The sequence below is a fragment of the Callithrix jacchus genome, chromosome 8 (genome assembly GCF_049354715.1).
Source record: "Callithrix jacchus isolate 240 chromosome 8, calJac240_pri, whole genome shotgun sequence".
NCBI lineage: Eukaryota > Metazoa > Chordata > Mammalia > Primates > Cebidae > Callithrix > Callithrix jacchus.
Window position 1 is genome coordinate 126,299,278 of NC_133509.1, and position 17,044 is coordinate 126,316,321.

The 17,044-nt window shown below is 36.9% G+C and overlaps 1 protein-coding gene across 3 annotated transcripts in view; it reads right to left on the bottom strand.

Moving 5' to 3' along the window:
- Positions 1 to 614: 614 nt before the first annotated feature.
- PPP4R3A (protein phosphatase 4 regulatory subunit 3A) overlaps positions 615 to 17,044 on the bottom strand; it is a 51,864-nt gene continuing 35,434 nt past the window's right edge. For all 3 annotated transcript variants that reach the window (XM_035261288.3, XM_078335626.1, XM_035261287.3), the window contains 8 exons: positions 15,495 to 15,626; positions 15,289 to 15,391; positions 13,339 to 13,497; positions 7,905 to 8,074; positions 5,070 to 5,212; positions 4,398 to 4,588; positions 3,722 to 3,948; positions 615 to 1,870 (listed from right to left, as the gene is read on the bottom strand). In XM_035261288.3, the coding sequence (XP_035117179.1) occupies positions 1,760 to 1,870; positions 3,722 to 3,948; positions 4,398 to 4,588; positions 5,070 to 5,212; positions 7,905 to 8,074; positions 13,339 to 13,497; positions 15,289 to 15,391; positions 15,495 to 15,626 (1,236 nt within the window). In that variant the 3' untranslated portion in view covers positions 615 to 1,759. The remainder of the gene's footprint in view (positions 1,871 to 3,721; positions 3,949 to 4,397; positions 4,589 to 5,069; positions 5,213 to 7,904; positions 8,075 to 13,338; positions 13,498 to 15,288; positions 15,392 to 15,494; positions 15,627 to 17,044) is intronic.

The window sequence follows — 17,044 nt, forward strand, 5'->3', positions numbered from 1 at the left end:
CTTTATTTGCAAGATAAGTTGATTAATTTAAATTCTTAATAGCCAAAACTTGTGACTCCGAAGTAGATCTATACTCTGGTGAGATATGCTTACTCATAATTATGCACTCAACGTTTTTGTTAAAAAAAAAAAAAATTATCAGCCAATAATAAAACTTTTAATGACTGTAGCAAGTTGACACTTTCTGGTTTTCTATGCAGCTATTCAATATAGTCTTGTTTTTGGTACCACCATTAGAATTTACTGAGGAATAAACAAGACAAGACAGAGAAGCACACAGCGCTTGCTAGATACTCACTTAAAGTATATGATACTTAAAATAGCATCCTTTCCTGGATATGAAGTTTTATTCACATTTGAAAATATATTCAATAAGTTCTAAATTCTTCACTGTAAAAAGTGAGGGTAAGTAGATTTATTTTCATTTTCCTTGAAAGAATTTGATCACATGTAAGACAACAAAAAGAACCTATTTAAAAAATACTGTTTTAATAAGGTGACAGGTGATGGTCCTCTGGCCAGGTATTTATTTAGAAACCACCACTTACAACTCAAACTGGTATTCCAAAGGGAGTAGTTAAAAACAAAAACAACAAAACATACAACTACTACAATTTCTCTTACTCTTCACTTTTCTTTTTATTATTCAAAAGTCAAATGTTATTTTTAAATCATCCATCCTCAATTTTGATTTAATGTACCGTCATTTCCCCAAGATATGAAATTTCAGAATCTCTTTGGAATACTAATTTCATGTTTCTAGATTTAACAAAACTGCTGAAGTTTTAAATTCCACTCTATTTCCCTGAATTCTCGACAGTTGCTGATGTAAATTTTAATATAAAATATTTAGTCACAAAATAGTATTGCTTTTGTATGCACATAGTTGTAAGATTACTTTGCTTTTGTCAATAAAAACTATACCATCTTTCATAAAACTCTAAACAAATTAAGAACTGTGATGTAAAACAAAAATTACACATGGTAAAACAGGTACCAGCACAACGTTAGGTTATATTACATCAAAAAAAGTTTTAATGGTCCCAAATATATATATTCAACAACTAAGCATACACTCAGGGGAGGAAAAAAAATCAAAAACAAAATAAAACAAAAAAAAATTATGACACAAATGACCACATCTATAATTCCACTCAATCTTTAATCAAGTAGGGACAAATCCCCACTTTAAAAAAAAATCTGCAGTTTGAAGGGCAAAGGGAACAGATAAAAAAGAGGAAAACTTTATATTCGCCCCTCCCCCACAGAGGTTTTCCAAACCTGTTGTAGCTTGACTAAAATGTTCAGAATGTATGATTTTAAAGGCAGGTCTCTTTATACAAAGAAACTGCTGGCATTCTTAACTAGTGAAGAATTATGGCAGAAAGGCCCATTCTTCTAAGTGTCAAACATGGTCCAAGAAAGCATATTCTGATTGTAGCAACTGACCAGTCAATCCAGAGTTCCACTTACAAAACCCCTGCCCTGTTGGCTTTTTGTTTCCATTTCCTTCCCTGAGAAAAGGGCAATGTGTGGTCCAAGCTGGAGAGCTCAAAGGCTTGTCTTTTCCCCTAAATGTATGATATCCCCTCCTCCTGCTCCATTGAATTGGCACTTGATGAGCAGAAGTCAAGTGTAAGAGGCTGATCTGTGTCAGTCATTCACAAGAGACCACTGCGCTTTGTTGTGGATTTTGTATGGGGGAGGGGTGGAGAACCAGTTTTTTTCAACAGGTACTGATCCTAGGCCGTTGCCATTATTATGAGTCAAATTTTGCTTTCTTTGACAATGGTAACGTATCTTCCTTATCTTCATCCTCATCATCATCTTCATCATCATCAGGGTAATCTACCAGACCCACGAGGCCTCCCTGTTCAGAAATAAGGATCAGACAACAGAAAACAAAACACATGTAACAACACTGGTGTTTTATGACTGGAGAAAGAAACCAGATCCTAACTCAACATGGTAATTGTGGTTATTTCTGGGTGGTGGGACTGTGTTAAACATAAATTCATTATGTTTATGTATTGTCTAAATTTTCAGTAATAAACAGGCATACTTTTTTTACATAAGGGAAAACTTTTTTGAGTTAATTAAAATTAAAGCAAGAAAACTCATTTTTTCCCCCATCCCACCCTCAGACAGAGTCTCACTGTGTCACCCAGGCTAGATGCAATGGTGTGATCTTTGCTCACTGCAACCTCCACCTCCCAGGTTCAAGCAATTTTCCTTGCCTCAACCTCCCAAGTAGCTGGGATTACAGGCGCCCACCACCATGCCCTGCTAATCTTTGTATTTTTAGTAGAGACGGGGTTTCGCTGGGCAGGCTGGTCTTGAACTCCTGACCTCAGATGATCCACCTGCCTTGGCCTCCCAAAGTGCTGAGATTACAGGCATGAGCCTCTGCACCTGATCTAAGGCAAAAAAAATTTTAAGTAGTTTATAATTCTAGCAAATTACCCAGGAGTTAGAAAATGAATGAAAATGTTTCAAGACTTAACAGCACATTAAAATTTTTTTAAACATAAAGTCTAAAATAGTATCAAAATGAGGCTGAGTGTGGTGGCGCATGCCTATAATTCCATCACTTTGGGAGGCTGAGGCAGAGGGATAACATTAGGACAAGAGCTGGAGACCAGCCTGATCTGTTAACATGGTGAAACCCTGTCTCTAACAAAATTACAAAAATTAGCCAGGCCTGGTGGTACACGTCTGTAATCCCAGCTACCCAGGAGGTCGAGGCCCAAGAATTGCTTTAATGTAGGTGGAGGTTGCAGTGAGCCGAGATCACACCACTGCACTCCAGCCTGGGCGAGACTGAGACTCTGTCCCCCCAAAAAGTATCAAAATGAAAACTGCAAAAGATAAAGAAAGCAGTTCTGCCCCAACTCTTTCTCATTATTTCATCTGGGTTTCCTCTTAGCCCTGGCTCCTTCACCAGAAACCACTGCAGCTCACTTTAGATGCTCACATCTAAAAGAAAAATTCACATTGCTCTGCTCTCAAGCCTGCCTCCTCTTTTCAGCATGTCTCAGATTCACTTCTTAGCCACAGGGGTCTCCTACTCACTCCAGGAAAAAAAAAAAAAGATGGAATGGGCACTACATTCCCAATTTAGGTCAGTGATTCCCAAATGCCAGTCTTTTAAATGCTAGTCTGCTAGCCCAATTATCTACATTGTATCTCAAAAGAAAAAAGGGGGGGGCAGCATAAGGAGCCCCAAAAGTTGGTTTTACTCTGAGATTGCATCTTTTCTACATTTTTCTTAAGATTTTGTTCCTTTCTTATATGAAATATTAGTGACAGTAGTAGATGGTTTCCTTAAAAACAAAACTTAACTGGCAAAGTAAAGTTAGGAGTATCCAGATATTCAGATTATCATTTCCCCGCAAAGCCTTTATCTAGGTGCTAGGAAAATTTATTAAAGAATAACTGAAAACCTTAACATTTCTGTAAATGTTTTGACATACAAACTTGAAGTCGTACTTCTAAAATGCAAAATGCCAAAGTAAGAATTCATAATGATATGCAGACTTTTGCATTGGTCATAAAAACTTTCAGAAATTTCTCAACTTTTAGATAAGTTCAAGTGGTGGTAGGGGGGAGTCGATGAATCAGTTCTAGGTGGCAGTAACCAAAGGGAATCTTAGTCAAAATTATTGCTGAGAAAGCTTAAATTAGAGAAAAGGCGGGGGGCAAACTATGAGTCAAAATGTACCTTTGTAGTAATAGCTGCCGTCTGAGATGTATTTTTAGGTACGGATCCAGGAGAGCCTGGAGATCCTGGAGATCCAGGTGATCCTGGAGAACCAGGCAGATTTGTTGCAGATGACTGGCTGGTGAGGTTAGTCTTTGTTCCACTGGACAGAGAAAGCTTGAAACTTGGGCTCTGCCGTCCAGAAAGATTTGTTTTCAGAAGCACTTCCTTTTCCTCGCTTTCTTTTACTAAAAATGAGACTAGTGTCAATAGTTGTCCCCCATACTCATTCTTTAAAAATTTCCCCAAGTGAGGTAACACTAAAACACATTTAACTAGCTTATAGCTTACTCTGTTGGGTAGAACACTGAAGTTCAATTTATAAACGAAGCTTACCAAAATACTAAATACAACTCCATTCCTTGGATCTTACTTCAGAGAAGAAATGAAACCTTCAGAATCATATTCAGTATTCCTACCCTTCCTGAAATAGTGTATTCCTTAATCGACTCAAATTAAGAAAACTTAGTCTATGCCTGCACAACACTGCTGTTCAGTCACATCCCATAAAGCAATGGAGTCTTTAAAACCTATGCCATCACATATTCAAAGCAAATACATCATTTTCTCAAGAAGTAAGAATAAATCTAGAGTGAGAAAGCCTTCATATATTCTTGCCCATTTTTTTTAAACATACATTTCTTTCTTTCCATGAATTTACTTATTGGATCCATTATATCATCATCATTTTTAGTTTTGTCAGATGGAGACACTACAGCTTCTCCATCTTCCATGTCATCTTCATCTGTGTTAAACCACATCTCTTCTTCATCTTCTAGTGTTCTGGCATCTCTTCGATATCTATGATTCCTCAAAATGGAACGCATACTAAGAGTAGAGAAGAAAGAATATAATCATATATGGACTTAACTGTTCTGTTACAGATGCCTTATTAAACTTGTTAACATTTGGAATTAACAAGGAATTTACAGATATTAAAATATAGTATCAAAGTAAATCTAGGTATTTAATGTACAAGATTTTAAAGAATAATTTGTAACATTAGTAACTTGTAAATTCAAAGCAAATAATATAATACTCTGGAACACATGAAGCCTCACTGCCGCTGTTTGGGCTTTTTGTTCATTATCTACCTTGATACATGCCTGAGGGTCTGCAGTATTATACTAAAAAACAGCTAAATCTTCAGGAAAACATTTATGTTGACCTTTATGGGAAACTACAATTTCTATTTGCTATCTGCTTATTTCCCAATTCCTTGTCATGCCAAAGAATATCAAATAAACAATAAAGCCACTACCATACAACTTGATGCTGAATGAATAGGTTCAAATATATGGTAATTTACCTGTCAAGTTTGGGATTATCTTGTCTTTCTCTTTGTTGTTCAAACCTCAGTTTTAATCCTTTAAATGTTTGTACATAATCTACATCTTCCAGTGCTTTCCAGTAATTTTCAATTACATGAGCAGTTAATGATTTTATATCTTCCTACAGAAGAGAATAGTAATGAAAAAATGTCATCTTAGCAAGATGAGGCTTAATAAATTCATACTCACCAAAAATAGGTTAATTTCATAAAATTATATAATCTTAAGAGATGGTCAAACCAAAAAAATGGGAGTAACATACATCGGCTACTATAGTAGTCCCCAATTTATCTATGGGTCTTTTTTTTTTTTTTTTTGAGATGGAGTTTCGCTCTTGTTGCCCAGGCTGGAGTGCAATGGTGTGATCTTGGCTCACCACAGCCTCCACCTCCTGGCTTCAAGCAATTCTCCTGCCTCAGCCTCCCAAGTAGCTGGGATTACAGCATATGCCACCAAGCCCAGCTAATTTTATATTTTTAGTAGAGATGAGGTTTCTCCATGCTGTTTAGGCTAGTCCTGACTACTGACCTCAGGTGATCCACCCACCTCGGCTTCCCAAAGTGATGGGTTTACAGGTGTGAGCCACCACTCCGGGTTATCTATGTCTTTACAAAGTAAATGTCCAGGTCTTGCCCTAGGTGATTTTGATTCTGATATGGGGGATGGGTATGTGATTTAGAGATGGGTTCTTACTCTGGGACCCAGGTTGAGGTATAGTTGCATGATCACAGCTCACTGCAGCCTTGAACTCCTGGGCTCAAGCAGTCCTTCCACTTCAGCCTCCCGAGCAGCTAGGACTATAGGCACATACCACCATATGGGGCTAAGTTTTTTTGTTTTTGTTTTTGTTTTTAAATTTTGGAGAGATGGGGTCATGAAATGTTGCCCAAGCTAGTCTCTAACTCCTGGCCTCAAGCAATCTTCGCAACTTGGCCTGCCAAAGTACATATAAGCCACTGTGCCTGGCCATGGGCATGGGCATTTGTATTTTATTAATGAAATTTTATTTTAGGTTCGGGGGTCCATGTGCATATTTATTATATGGGTAAACTACATGTCATAGGGGTTTGATGTACAGATTATTTCATCACCCAAGTAATAAGCACTGTACCCAATAGATAGTTTTTTAATGCTCACCTCTCCCATTCACTACCCTCAAAATGGCCCTGGTATCTGTTGTTTCCTTCTTTATTTCCATGTGTACTCAAAGTTTAGTTCCCACTTATAAGTGAGAACACACAATAGCCATCTGTATTTTAAAAGCATGTCACAGGCCGGACGAAGTGGCTCATGCCTGTAATCCCAGCACTTTGGGAGGCCAAGGTGGGCAGATCACCTATGGTCAGGAGTTTGAGGCCAGCCTGGCCAACACAGTGAAACCCTATCTCTACTAAAAATATAAAAATTATTTGTTTATACAGGAAAGGTGAAACAAAATACATACACACACATATATATATATTTAGCTGGGTGTGGTGGTGGGCGCCTGTAATCCCAGCTACTTGGGAGGCTGAGGGACAATAATTGCTTGAACCCGGGAGGTGGAGGGTGCACAAGGGTACAGTGAGCTGAGATTACGTCACTGTATGTCAGCCTGGGTAACAGAGTAAGGCTCTGTCTCAAACAAAAAACAAAACAAAACAACATCTTATAGAAAAGTTCTGAAGATGGATGATGGTGACGGCTGCACAATAATGTGAATGTATACTTAAAAAAGGTTAAAATGGCGAATTTAATATTGTATATTATTTACCCCAACTTTTAAAGACATCCAGGTACTGTGGTATGCACCAACAGTCTCAATTACTTGTGAGGCTGAGGTGGGAGGATCGTTTGAGCACAAGAGTTTGAGACCAGCTGGGTAACATAGCAAAACCCCAACTCTTTAAAAAAAAAAAAAAAAAAAAGCATGCCAGATAAATTTGCATAGCATCCATGTTTGAGAACCACTAGCTTATTACATTCTTAGATAATGAACAGTATTATGAAATTGCTCTTTAGAAATGTGTAAGTTAAGAAAAACACATTCAAATGCTTATCTGTCAAGTATAGTTTTGCTTTCTTAATATGACTACTGTGACCATCCTACAAAGCAGCAGTCCTTAACCTTTTTGGTTTTGTGAAAGACAATTTTTCCATGGGGTGATTGATGGTTTCGGGATCAAATTGTTCCACCTCACAGTTAACCACAGGGTTCATGCTCCTGGGAGAATCTAATGCTGCTGCTGATCTGACAGAAGGTAGAGCTCAGGCAGTAACACTTGCTTGCCTGCAGCTTACCCCCTGCTATGCAGCCAGGTTCCGAACAGGCCATGGACTGGTCTGTGGCCAAAGGGTTCAGGACCCCTGCTATAAAAGATTTGTAGCTGGCTGGGCATGGTGGCTGACACTGTCAGGAGATCAAGACCACCCTAACCAGCATGGTGAAACCCCATCTCTATTAAGAATACAAAAATTAGCTGGGTGTGGTGTTATGTGCCTGTAATCCCAGGTACTCGGGAGGCTGAGGCACGAGAATCACTTGAACCCAGGAGGCAAAAGTTGCAGTGAGCCAAGATTGCATCACCTTACTCCAGCCTAGGAAACAACAGTGAGACTCTGTCCTGGAACCCGCCGCCAAAACAAGATTTGGAGCTGCTGAAAGGTTAAGATGTAGCTTGAATCAAATCTCTCAAAGGCTTTTGGTAGTTTCATTATTTAAAAAATTCTCTCCAAATATAATAATCTCAAATAAGCCAAAATACTAGGTAATGCAAATTCAATTTTTCTCAAACAATTAAAACGAAAATTCTAATTAAAAATACAGAACCTACCACTCTAATAAATTCAAACATCTCTATTATGGCAGAGTTCATCAGATTGTAGCGGGATCCATTGTTGAGAAACGCCTTGACTACTGGTTCAAACAAAAAACTTTTCATTATGTAGCGGTTGTAAAACTCATCTTTTAATCCAATAATCTTTCTCTTAAAACGAAGGGCACCTGAAACACAGAGGCACTGTTGTTTAAATCACATACCACTCTTCCATACTTTAGACTTACCAAACAGAGAAACCACCAAACCAAAAAAACCTGTTTAATGCATATCAATATTTGTGTAGTGATGTCTGTACTTCCAGAACTATGAACCTAAAGATAAGGATTATCAGAAAGTGTTATCAGAAAAATGTCTTCTAAAAGTAGTATATGTCATCATAGAACACAAGTCTTGGAAAGCCAGAAGAAAAATCCTGAAAATAAAAGTTACTAATGACCAAACTGTAATTTACATCTGGAATAAGAGCTAAGACAAACAAATGCGCCTATCACACTATTTGAGATGAAAAAAATTCAGCATGATCTTTTATATCCACCATAACAGGAAAAAAACGATGTTTTATTAGGGCAATTCACTGTATAATTTGATCTTCAATATTTTTGGACACTCTTATTTTGCTTCATAGTTTGTGAAAATTTATTTATTTGTGGATGTGGCTGTAGAAAGGCCATAAACCCACAAAAATCTGCATGACCCCAAATTTGCCTTGCCATAGTTTAGAAATAAATTGAGAGGATGTTATTTAAAATGTGGTCCTCTATGCTTATTGTAGCGAGTATGCTTTTTAATTTTTTTCCAGTTTTCATTTTCATAATTAATTAGGCTTTAACTTACAGATTAAAAGGTATATTTACATCTTGAGGTATGGGGAGTTACTTAAGTCACCATTCATCAAGATACAAATATACTCAGACAGCTAGACTTCAACAAAGCCCTCTTTACCTAAATGGAATCATCAGTAAGTTAATGCCCCAGTTATTGTAAACAGTGCAAAAAAGCATACTCACTTCATGCAGTCACATCGTCTTCGGTTGGCAAGATTAAATATTGTGTTTGTATTTTGATTTCTTTGGAGATCATAGAAGTGGCTCGTTAAATTGCCAATTTGCTATTAATCAAGTCCTTCATGAGCAGGTAGCCAGGCAACCATGCTGACACGGTTTCTGGGTGGGAAGGCAGAGGAGTAAAGCAGCTCAATTTTTCTTTAGTTGGCAGAAAAGAGGTCCACAAGTGAATGCCCAATTAGGTACAGTTGATTATTAACTGCCTTAACAATGCAACTTATTTAAGAGTGTATCTTTCTTAAGAAACACTCTGGGCAGGGAGTTTCAAAATAGTTTATAGAATAGTAATTGCATTTTATTTTTTAAACTACGGAATATTTTTAAAAACATAATCATGGTGAACTAAGACATTTTAAACACTAAGAGGCATCTTTCTGTGTGGTAAGTCAAAGCCTGACAAGGGTTTATTTTCCCAAAATGATATTTTCAGTTTGGATTTTTAAGGTTATTTGGCAAAGGAACTTACTGAGGCAATTCCATTTGTTAGGAATAAAAATCAGTACTTAGAGATCATGCTAACAGACCACATTTTAAACTTTTAGTAATTAAGGCAGGAGTATTACTATTTTAAGAATTTGTACTCCAACTTTTTGGGCTTTGTGAAGACTTGTGTCCTACCATACACACACTGACCCCTTGTCTGACTATAGTTCCTACGTGAGTAAAAAACTCCCTTCCTGAAATTCACTAAGACAAGGGAATGCAGATAGCACCATTGCACTTCTTCAAGAGCACTTCTATCCAGAAACTGCTGGCGTAGACAGAATGCGGTTCTAGTGGTCTTTTTGTTTTAGTCCTTACTTCCATTTGCTCTTACATTTTCACATCAAGAACTTTGTGTTATCACCACTCAAATCCATCCCTTAATAGAAACCTGTATCAAAAATATCCAACCACTCACTATTCTTTGCTGTTGAGTAAAAAGTTGCTTTCAAAACTTTACCAGAAAGATCCAGGAAGTCAAGTCATTCAAAGTAGAGTGGAGAAAGCTTTTAAGATAGGCCAAGTTAGCACTGCCACTGGATTTTTCAATGTAAAGCACATTCTGCTTCCACTCACATCTCTAACCTTCATTAACATTCCAGGAACCTCTTGTGCTTAGTTTCAACCATCTCTAAAAACCACTATTCATCTTTACTTTATATGAGATTTCATGTGTGGCTTTTTACCTTGTAACTAATGATAGCTGAGTAAGTGCCTCTACAATAAAGCTTTATTTCATTCCTTTTTAAGATTTCCATATTTTTAACAAGAACAACAAAAACACCCTCAAACAACATAAAGTATGTGCCAATGGGCTACAATGTAAGATCCAAGAAACTTCATAAGGCCAAGGAAACTGACAGAACCGATATCTAGCCTGTAAAGACTGGGTTTAGAAAGGATTGCCGGACCCACCTACATACTTAACTAGCTGTCTTTAAATATGACAAAGTATACTAATTAAGCAGCAGCAAATAAAAAAAATTAGGTTGGGTGTGATGGCTCACGCCTCTAATCCCAGCACTTTGAGTGAGTGAGGTGGGCAGATTATCTCAGGTCAGGGGTTCAAGACCAGCCTGGCCAACATGGTGAAACCCTGTCTCTACTAAAAATACAAAAATTAGCTGGGTGTGGTGGTGTATGCCTGTAACCTCAGCTACTAAGGAACTGAGGCAGGAGAACTGCTTGAACCCGGGAGGCAGAGGTTGCAGTGAGCCGAGATTGTGCCACTGCAGTCCAGAGCCTGGGTGACAGAGCAAGACTCCGTCTTAAAAAAAAAAAAAAAAAATTAAAAGCTCCCTAAATCCCCAAATTGTTTACATTTAACTGCTCATTACTGTCTGCATTTATATGTGTGCAACTAAACTAAAATATCGATAAACCCTCCTTTAAAATACTATACCGAATACTTCAATGTACACTTTTCTCAGAAGAACCACAAATATATTTCCTGAAATTTATATTTAGTTCTTGGAAATCTTTGACAAAAACTCCTACTGCATACAATAAAGCCAGTTCAAAAAAGCTTGTTCCTAATGACAGGTGTCTTTGTTAGGAAGACACTTATATCCTCAACCCTGGGAAGAGAGGTAGACGAAGAAGTCATTTGGAAGAGTCAGATTTAATGATAACCTGACTCAGTTTGGAAAATATCAACAATGAAACATAACTAAGATTTTGCTAACATACTTAGTTTCCAACAATAAACTTTCATTTGCTTAAAAGATTCTCTCCCATGGTTCACTAAAAACACAAACATTAGCTGGCATGGTGGTGCACACCTGTAATCCCAGCTAATACTCAGCAGGCTGAGGCAGGAGAATCAACTGAACCTGGGAGGCAGAGGTTGCAGTGAGCTGAGATTGCGCCACTGCACTCCAGCCTGGGTGAAAAAGAGAGACTGTCTCAAAAAAAGTTTTATTACTTTTGTGAAAATTTTCATCTGCTTCATTAAATTATAATAAATTATTTCCACTATGCTTCCAAACACATCTTAATATAGTGTTTATAACTGTTGTATTTTGATTCCCCTCATGGCCAAGTCCAGGTCATAACGAACTTCATTTTCCTAGTACACCAGATGTAGAGACAATAATCAAATCTAAGATGCCATTGAGCAACTACCAATTATAATGAATGCCATTAACTCATTTATGCCAGAAGTTGCAAATTTTTTTGTAGAACATCAGACCTTGGCGATGACCTGGAGCAGGATATAAAACTCCCACAAGCTTGGCATTCCAATAATGGAACACTAGGCATAAATGGATTAACTGTAAGACTAATCTTGATTTCAGAGATAATGTGTAAAAATGCACATACTTGAATCAATGTATGGTTTTAAATATATTTGGTAAAACTATATTTATTCCTTTACTTAGTTTTTCCATTCTGTTCTCAAACCCCCTTTTCCACACTTGCACAAAACCCTCTATTGTCAACATGAAAGAAGAAGTCAAAGAGCTATAAACTCCCCTGCTAAACTTGGCCTGGATGTTCTCAATCTGTGATAGGTATATGAGAAAAATGAATACAATGTCACTGTGATAGGAAGTTTAATGAATTTTAAAATAAAGCAATGTTGCTTTTATAAAATTTATCATTTCGTTGGGGGGTGGTGGCAGGTGAAACAGAGTATGGCTCTGACGCCCAGACTCGAATGCAACGGTGTCATCTCAGCTGACCGCAACATCTGCCTCCTAGGTTCAAGGGATCCTCCTGCCTCGGCCTCCCGAGTAGCTGTGACTACAGGCGTGTACCACCACACCTGGCTAATTTTTGTATTTTTAATAGAGACGGGGTTTCACCATGTTCACTGGCCTTGAACTCCTGATCTCAGGTGATCTGCCCACCTCGGCCTCCCAAAGTGCTGAGATTACAGATGTGAGCCACTGTGCCTTGCTGTTTATTTATAAATTTTAATTTATAATTATTTTAATAATCTGTAATTATGATTTAAGGATTTTTGAAAAATCAACTAAGCAAAACAATTAGAAATCAAGATTAGCAACACACACACACACACACACACACACACACGCACACGCACGCGTGCATGTTCAGGTCTCTAGTGGATGACTACAACTGCTTAAAACAACAACAACAACAAAACAATCACACTTACCTTTAAAACCCACAAGGCAAAAATAAGTTACCAGCAAAAAATCTCTTACAGAACCTCTAGGGTGCCCCCTAAATTTGGTCTAACAACTTACCAATAAAGCCCACTTACATAAAGAAACTCATTACCTGAGATGTCTGGCTGCTGCTTGATAAAGAACATTCTGGATTAACCTATTTTCAATTCAGAAACATGGTTTTCTCTAACAAACCAGGGTCTTAAGAACACTGTGAAAGTTAATTGTTGAAAAACTTATGTCTAAGAACAATCTTGTTTTAAGACTGTATTGCTCTGCAAATGTTTTCATAAAGGTTCACCTAGTACATATTTTAAGCTTTGTGGGCCACATATATGGTCTCTGTAGCATATTCATTTCCCTCTTCTCAGGCCACCTCTTAAAAACAAAACATGTTTCAGCTTGTAGACTATACAATCACAGGCCATGGGCTGGATCTGGCCTCAGCTGTAGCTTGCCACCTCTGCTATAAAATATCCAAGGTAAAATGATCAAAGGTGCTGTTTTAATAATGGAATATAACACTGTAGATAGATACATTCTACTCCCTTCCTGTATATTGAGTTAGAAGAGAGTCAAGAAAAACAACAGCTCAACGTTGCAAACCATTTATATAATCAGTGGCAGAGCTAGTATTACCACCTAGGTCTCTTGACCTGTGATTAGGTCTTTTCATTTGGGCAATAAAATATAAAAATACCAAAATGACAATATACAAAGACGATAAGTAATTCTAACACTTACATAATGCCAAGAAAGCATGCTTTGAGGCCATAAGAACTAGCACTCTCCGGAGGATATCCTTATTAATAATGTAGTTCTTTATATGGTAGGTATGGTGCTCCACACAAAATGTTAACAATTCCAATACAAGTGCCAATAGCTGGGCAGTCTGAAAATCATCTAAAGAAACAAAACACAATTAATTATATTTAATGGCTAACATTTTTTCTTCTAAAATACAAGAAATCAAATTCCAATCAAGTAAAATCCCTGCTACTCACCATATATTTTAACATTAGGGAGCAGGAAATCAGCATTTACTGAATGCCTACCATGTACCAGAATGGTGTTTTTTATTTTTTACATTTAATTTTAACAACCCTATAGGGAATTGGTTTCACATTATGAATCTATTAACTAAGTAGACCCAAGTTGGAAATGTTAGTAAGGCAGAGTTAGGATACAAATCTAGAGTATCTGCTTTATTCTGAAATTCAAGGACCCTTTACCAAGAGTCTTAGAATATTCTCCAACAGATGTACACATAGCATATGAGGTTCTACCAGACACCATGTCATTTTTAGTGCAACTGCTCTCTCTCCCTGCTCCTTTGATTTTGGGAAGGAGGTAAACAATGTGTTTTCTGCCTCCTTTATTACTTGTAATGAGTCTATACTGAATTATAATTATTGACTTATCTTTACTCCTGACCAGTCAGTAAGCCTCTGAAGGGCTCAGTTTCTTTCATTCCCCCACATTAAGGTAATAACACAGTCCTTCCACAAAATCACAATGAGTTCTTATCTATTAAAGGTTGGAGGAATAGAACATGTGGTTTGGAAAGACGCCTCAAGCTTTACCCAGTATGAATAAAACAGTTAAGAAAAATGGATATTCACATTTCATGAACTTGATTCTGGAGTTACACAAAAAGTAAATTTAATGTATTTTATGTGAGCGCTATGCTGTAAATTAACTATGCTACATTAAGAATTCAAGGTTGGGTGTGGTGGCTCATGCCTATAATCCCAGCACTTTGGTAGGCCAAGGCACGCAGATCACTTGAGGCCAGGAGTTAGAGACCAGCCTGGCCAACATGGTGAAAACTCTGATCTCTACTAAAAATACAAAAATTAGCCAGACATGGTGGCGGGCGCCTGTAATCCCAGTTACTCCGGAGGCTAGGGCAGGAGAATTGCTTGAACCTGGGCGGCAGAGGTTGCAGTGAGCCAAGACTGTGCCACTGTACTCCACCCTGGGCAACAGAGCAAGACCCTGTCTCAAAAAAAAAAAAAAAAAAAAAAAAAAAAATCAAGTAACAAAATAATGTATTAACTCCTAAAGCTTAAATAAGGAATTCCCCCAATGAATACCTTAAAAGTACTTCCTAAATTAAACACACACGCACAAAAGCTAAAGCTCTAATGGGTAAAATGCAAAAAAACAAACCCTAATGTATCTTTAATATAAATAAAAATAGCTTAATATTGTGCAAAAATCCTAGCTCTGTCTATATATCTGGAGTACAAACAATTAAAAATGAATTTTTCATAGCTACTGCCTTCTGTTTATATTTCACCAGTGTAGACGCAAACTGAATGCAAATATTGTTTAACAAAAAATCATTTTAAAATTCGGAAAGAAACAAAAATGATCTTATTTCTTCTTTTACATGTTTCTGTTATCTGGGTATAGTACTTTTAGGGAAATTTTTATCATGAACCTTTCTTTTCAAAATACATTATTAATACTCCAGGTTGCTTTCAATAAAACATACAAACAAATAAACATTATTAAGACCTCTGATGTTAACCTGATGGTTTGAACTGTTAAAGACTGCTACTTTTTAAAAGGTTTGTACTTCCAGCCTCTACCTCCCTCTAACTGCCTCCTAAAAACATTTACTTAACACCAACTTTAAATTCAGCATTCAAGAACAGAGAACTTAACTACCAACCTGAATTATCTTACCTTTACTAGGTTTGTCTTCTGTTGTATTTGCTAGTAAAGGAGCAGTGAGAACATGCATACAGTGCTTGTAGAAGAAACCCAGAAATTCAGTCTTTTCTGTTTTCTAAGGAATCAAAAACACTTCCATGAACTTTAACTGCACTGGTTCCTACCAGCAATACACAATATACTAGCTATGAAAAAGAGGAAAAATACTCATCGCTTACATTGGCAGTGGCTAGCATGTTCTCTGGGTCAACTAAAGTTCGAAGCAGGCCCATAAGTTGGACTGCTCCTCCAAGTTCAGGATCTGTATCACAAATCATATGTTCTATAATGAGGTTGATGAGCAAAATATCCTGGAGAGAAAAACAGACATACTAAGGATCACTTATTATAAGAAAGAATGGAAAAAGCAAAAACTAAGACACATACTATAGCATTATACCCAGGCTCTAGCTGTTTTGTTAACTGTAAAGTGAAATGTTTATTATCAGTTATCTGAGAGGACATATGACAATGTTTTATTCCTTAAAGTGTGGTATAGGGATGTAGCTTTAAGGAGTACCAAAAAGAAATTTGCCTACTATCTTTAAATTTCTCTGATTTAAATCAAAAGCAAAGTTTCAGTTTGGCGATAATAGATCTTTATAACTTTTTAATAATGTAATCTACCTTTTGAAGAAAGCCAATGGATTTTACAACCATAGTTTTAACATAAGAATATTTAGGTAGGATTTAGATCATTCTACTTTCGTTTCTTTTATTTTTATAGTCATTCTATTTATAGCCAATGATATACATTCTCCATTTGTGTAAGTTGCTATAAAATTTCCTTTTAAAATAAATTTAGGAAAAAATTAGTTGTTATCTGAATGCCTGAAATTGGAGAAAATGAGACTGGTATTTACAGAGTGCAGAGAACAAATAGATTATATACATTCTAAATATCAAAGGTAATAGATGGCTAGTTTTCCTGAGGTCCTATCATGACTGGTATTCCCTGCCTAAGTAGTAAATAAAATTGATAGGGATCCAGTGAGAAAACCCCTGCTCTTGCCTGTGTGTATGCAAAGGCAGGAAGGACAAGGGACAGAGAAAATGCAGACAGTATATAAAAATGATAATCAAGAAGAGTGGAATCGAAAGTCCTACAGATTGAAATGTTATTCTGTGGCAAGAGAGACAGAGAGAGAGAGAGAAAGAGAGTTCAACTGTGTGAGTTAAGTATTTTTGAGGTTATCAATATATGTTCATATGTTCAGCTCATGGGTTAATGGGACCAACAAGAACAGCCTTTATTTACAATAATACAGATATTTTGGTTCTCAAGAATTTTGTCTGAGATGGGGTCTGGCTTTGTCACCCAGACTGGAATGCAGTGGAACAATCATAGCTCACTGCAGAGTCAGACTCTTGGTCTCAAGAGACCCTCCCATCTCAGCCTCCTAAGTATCTGGGACTACAGGTGCATGCCACCATGACTGATTAATTTTTAAAAATTATTTTTGTAGTAAAGGAGAGTGCTGCTATGTTGCTGAGGCTGACATGAATATTTTACAAAAGAAAAACATAATATTCAACAGTTCAAACTAGTGCTTTTTTGTACTTATCCTGAACTATACTTTAAATATAAAACCTTAAACAGCAGTTATATGGCATTCCATTTCCTTTTGACGTCACAACACATTAATTAGGATCTTTTCAAAAAGTAAGACAGTCTATTTTCTTATTTTGTAAAAATACCATAGGCTGGCATCCTTCTGCTCAGATTTTT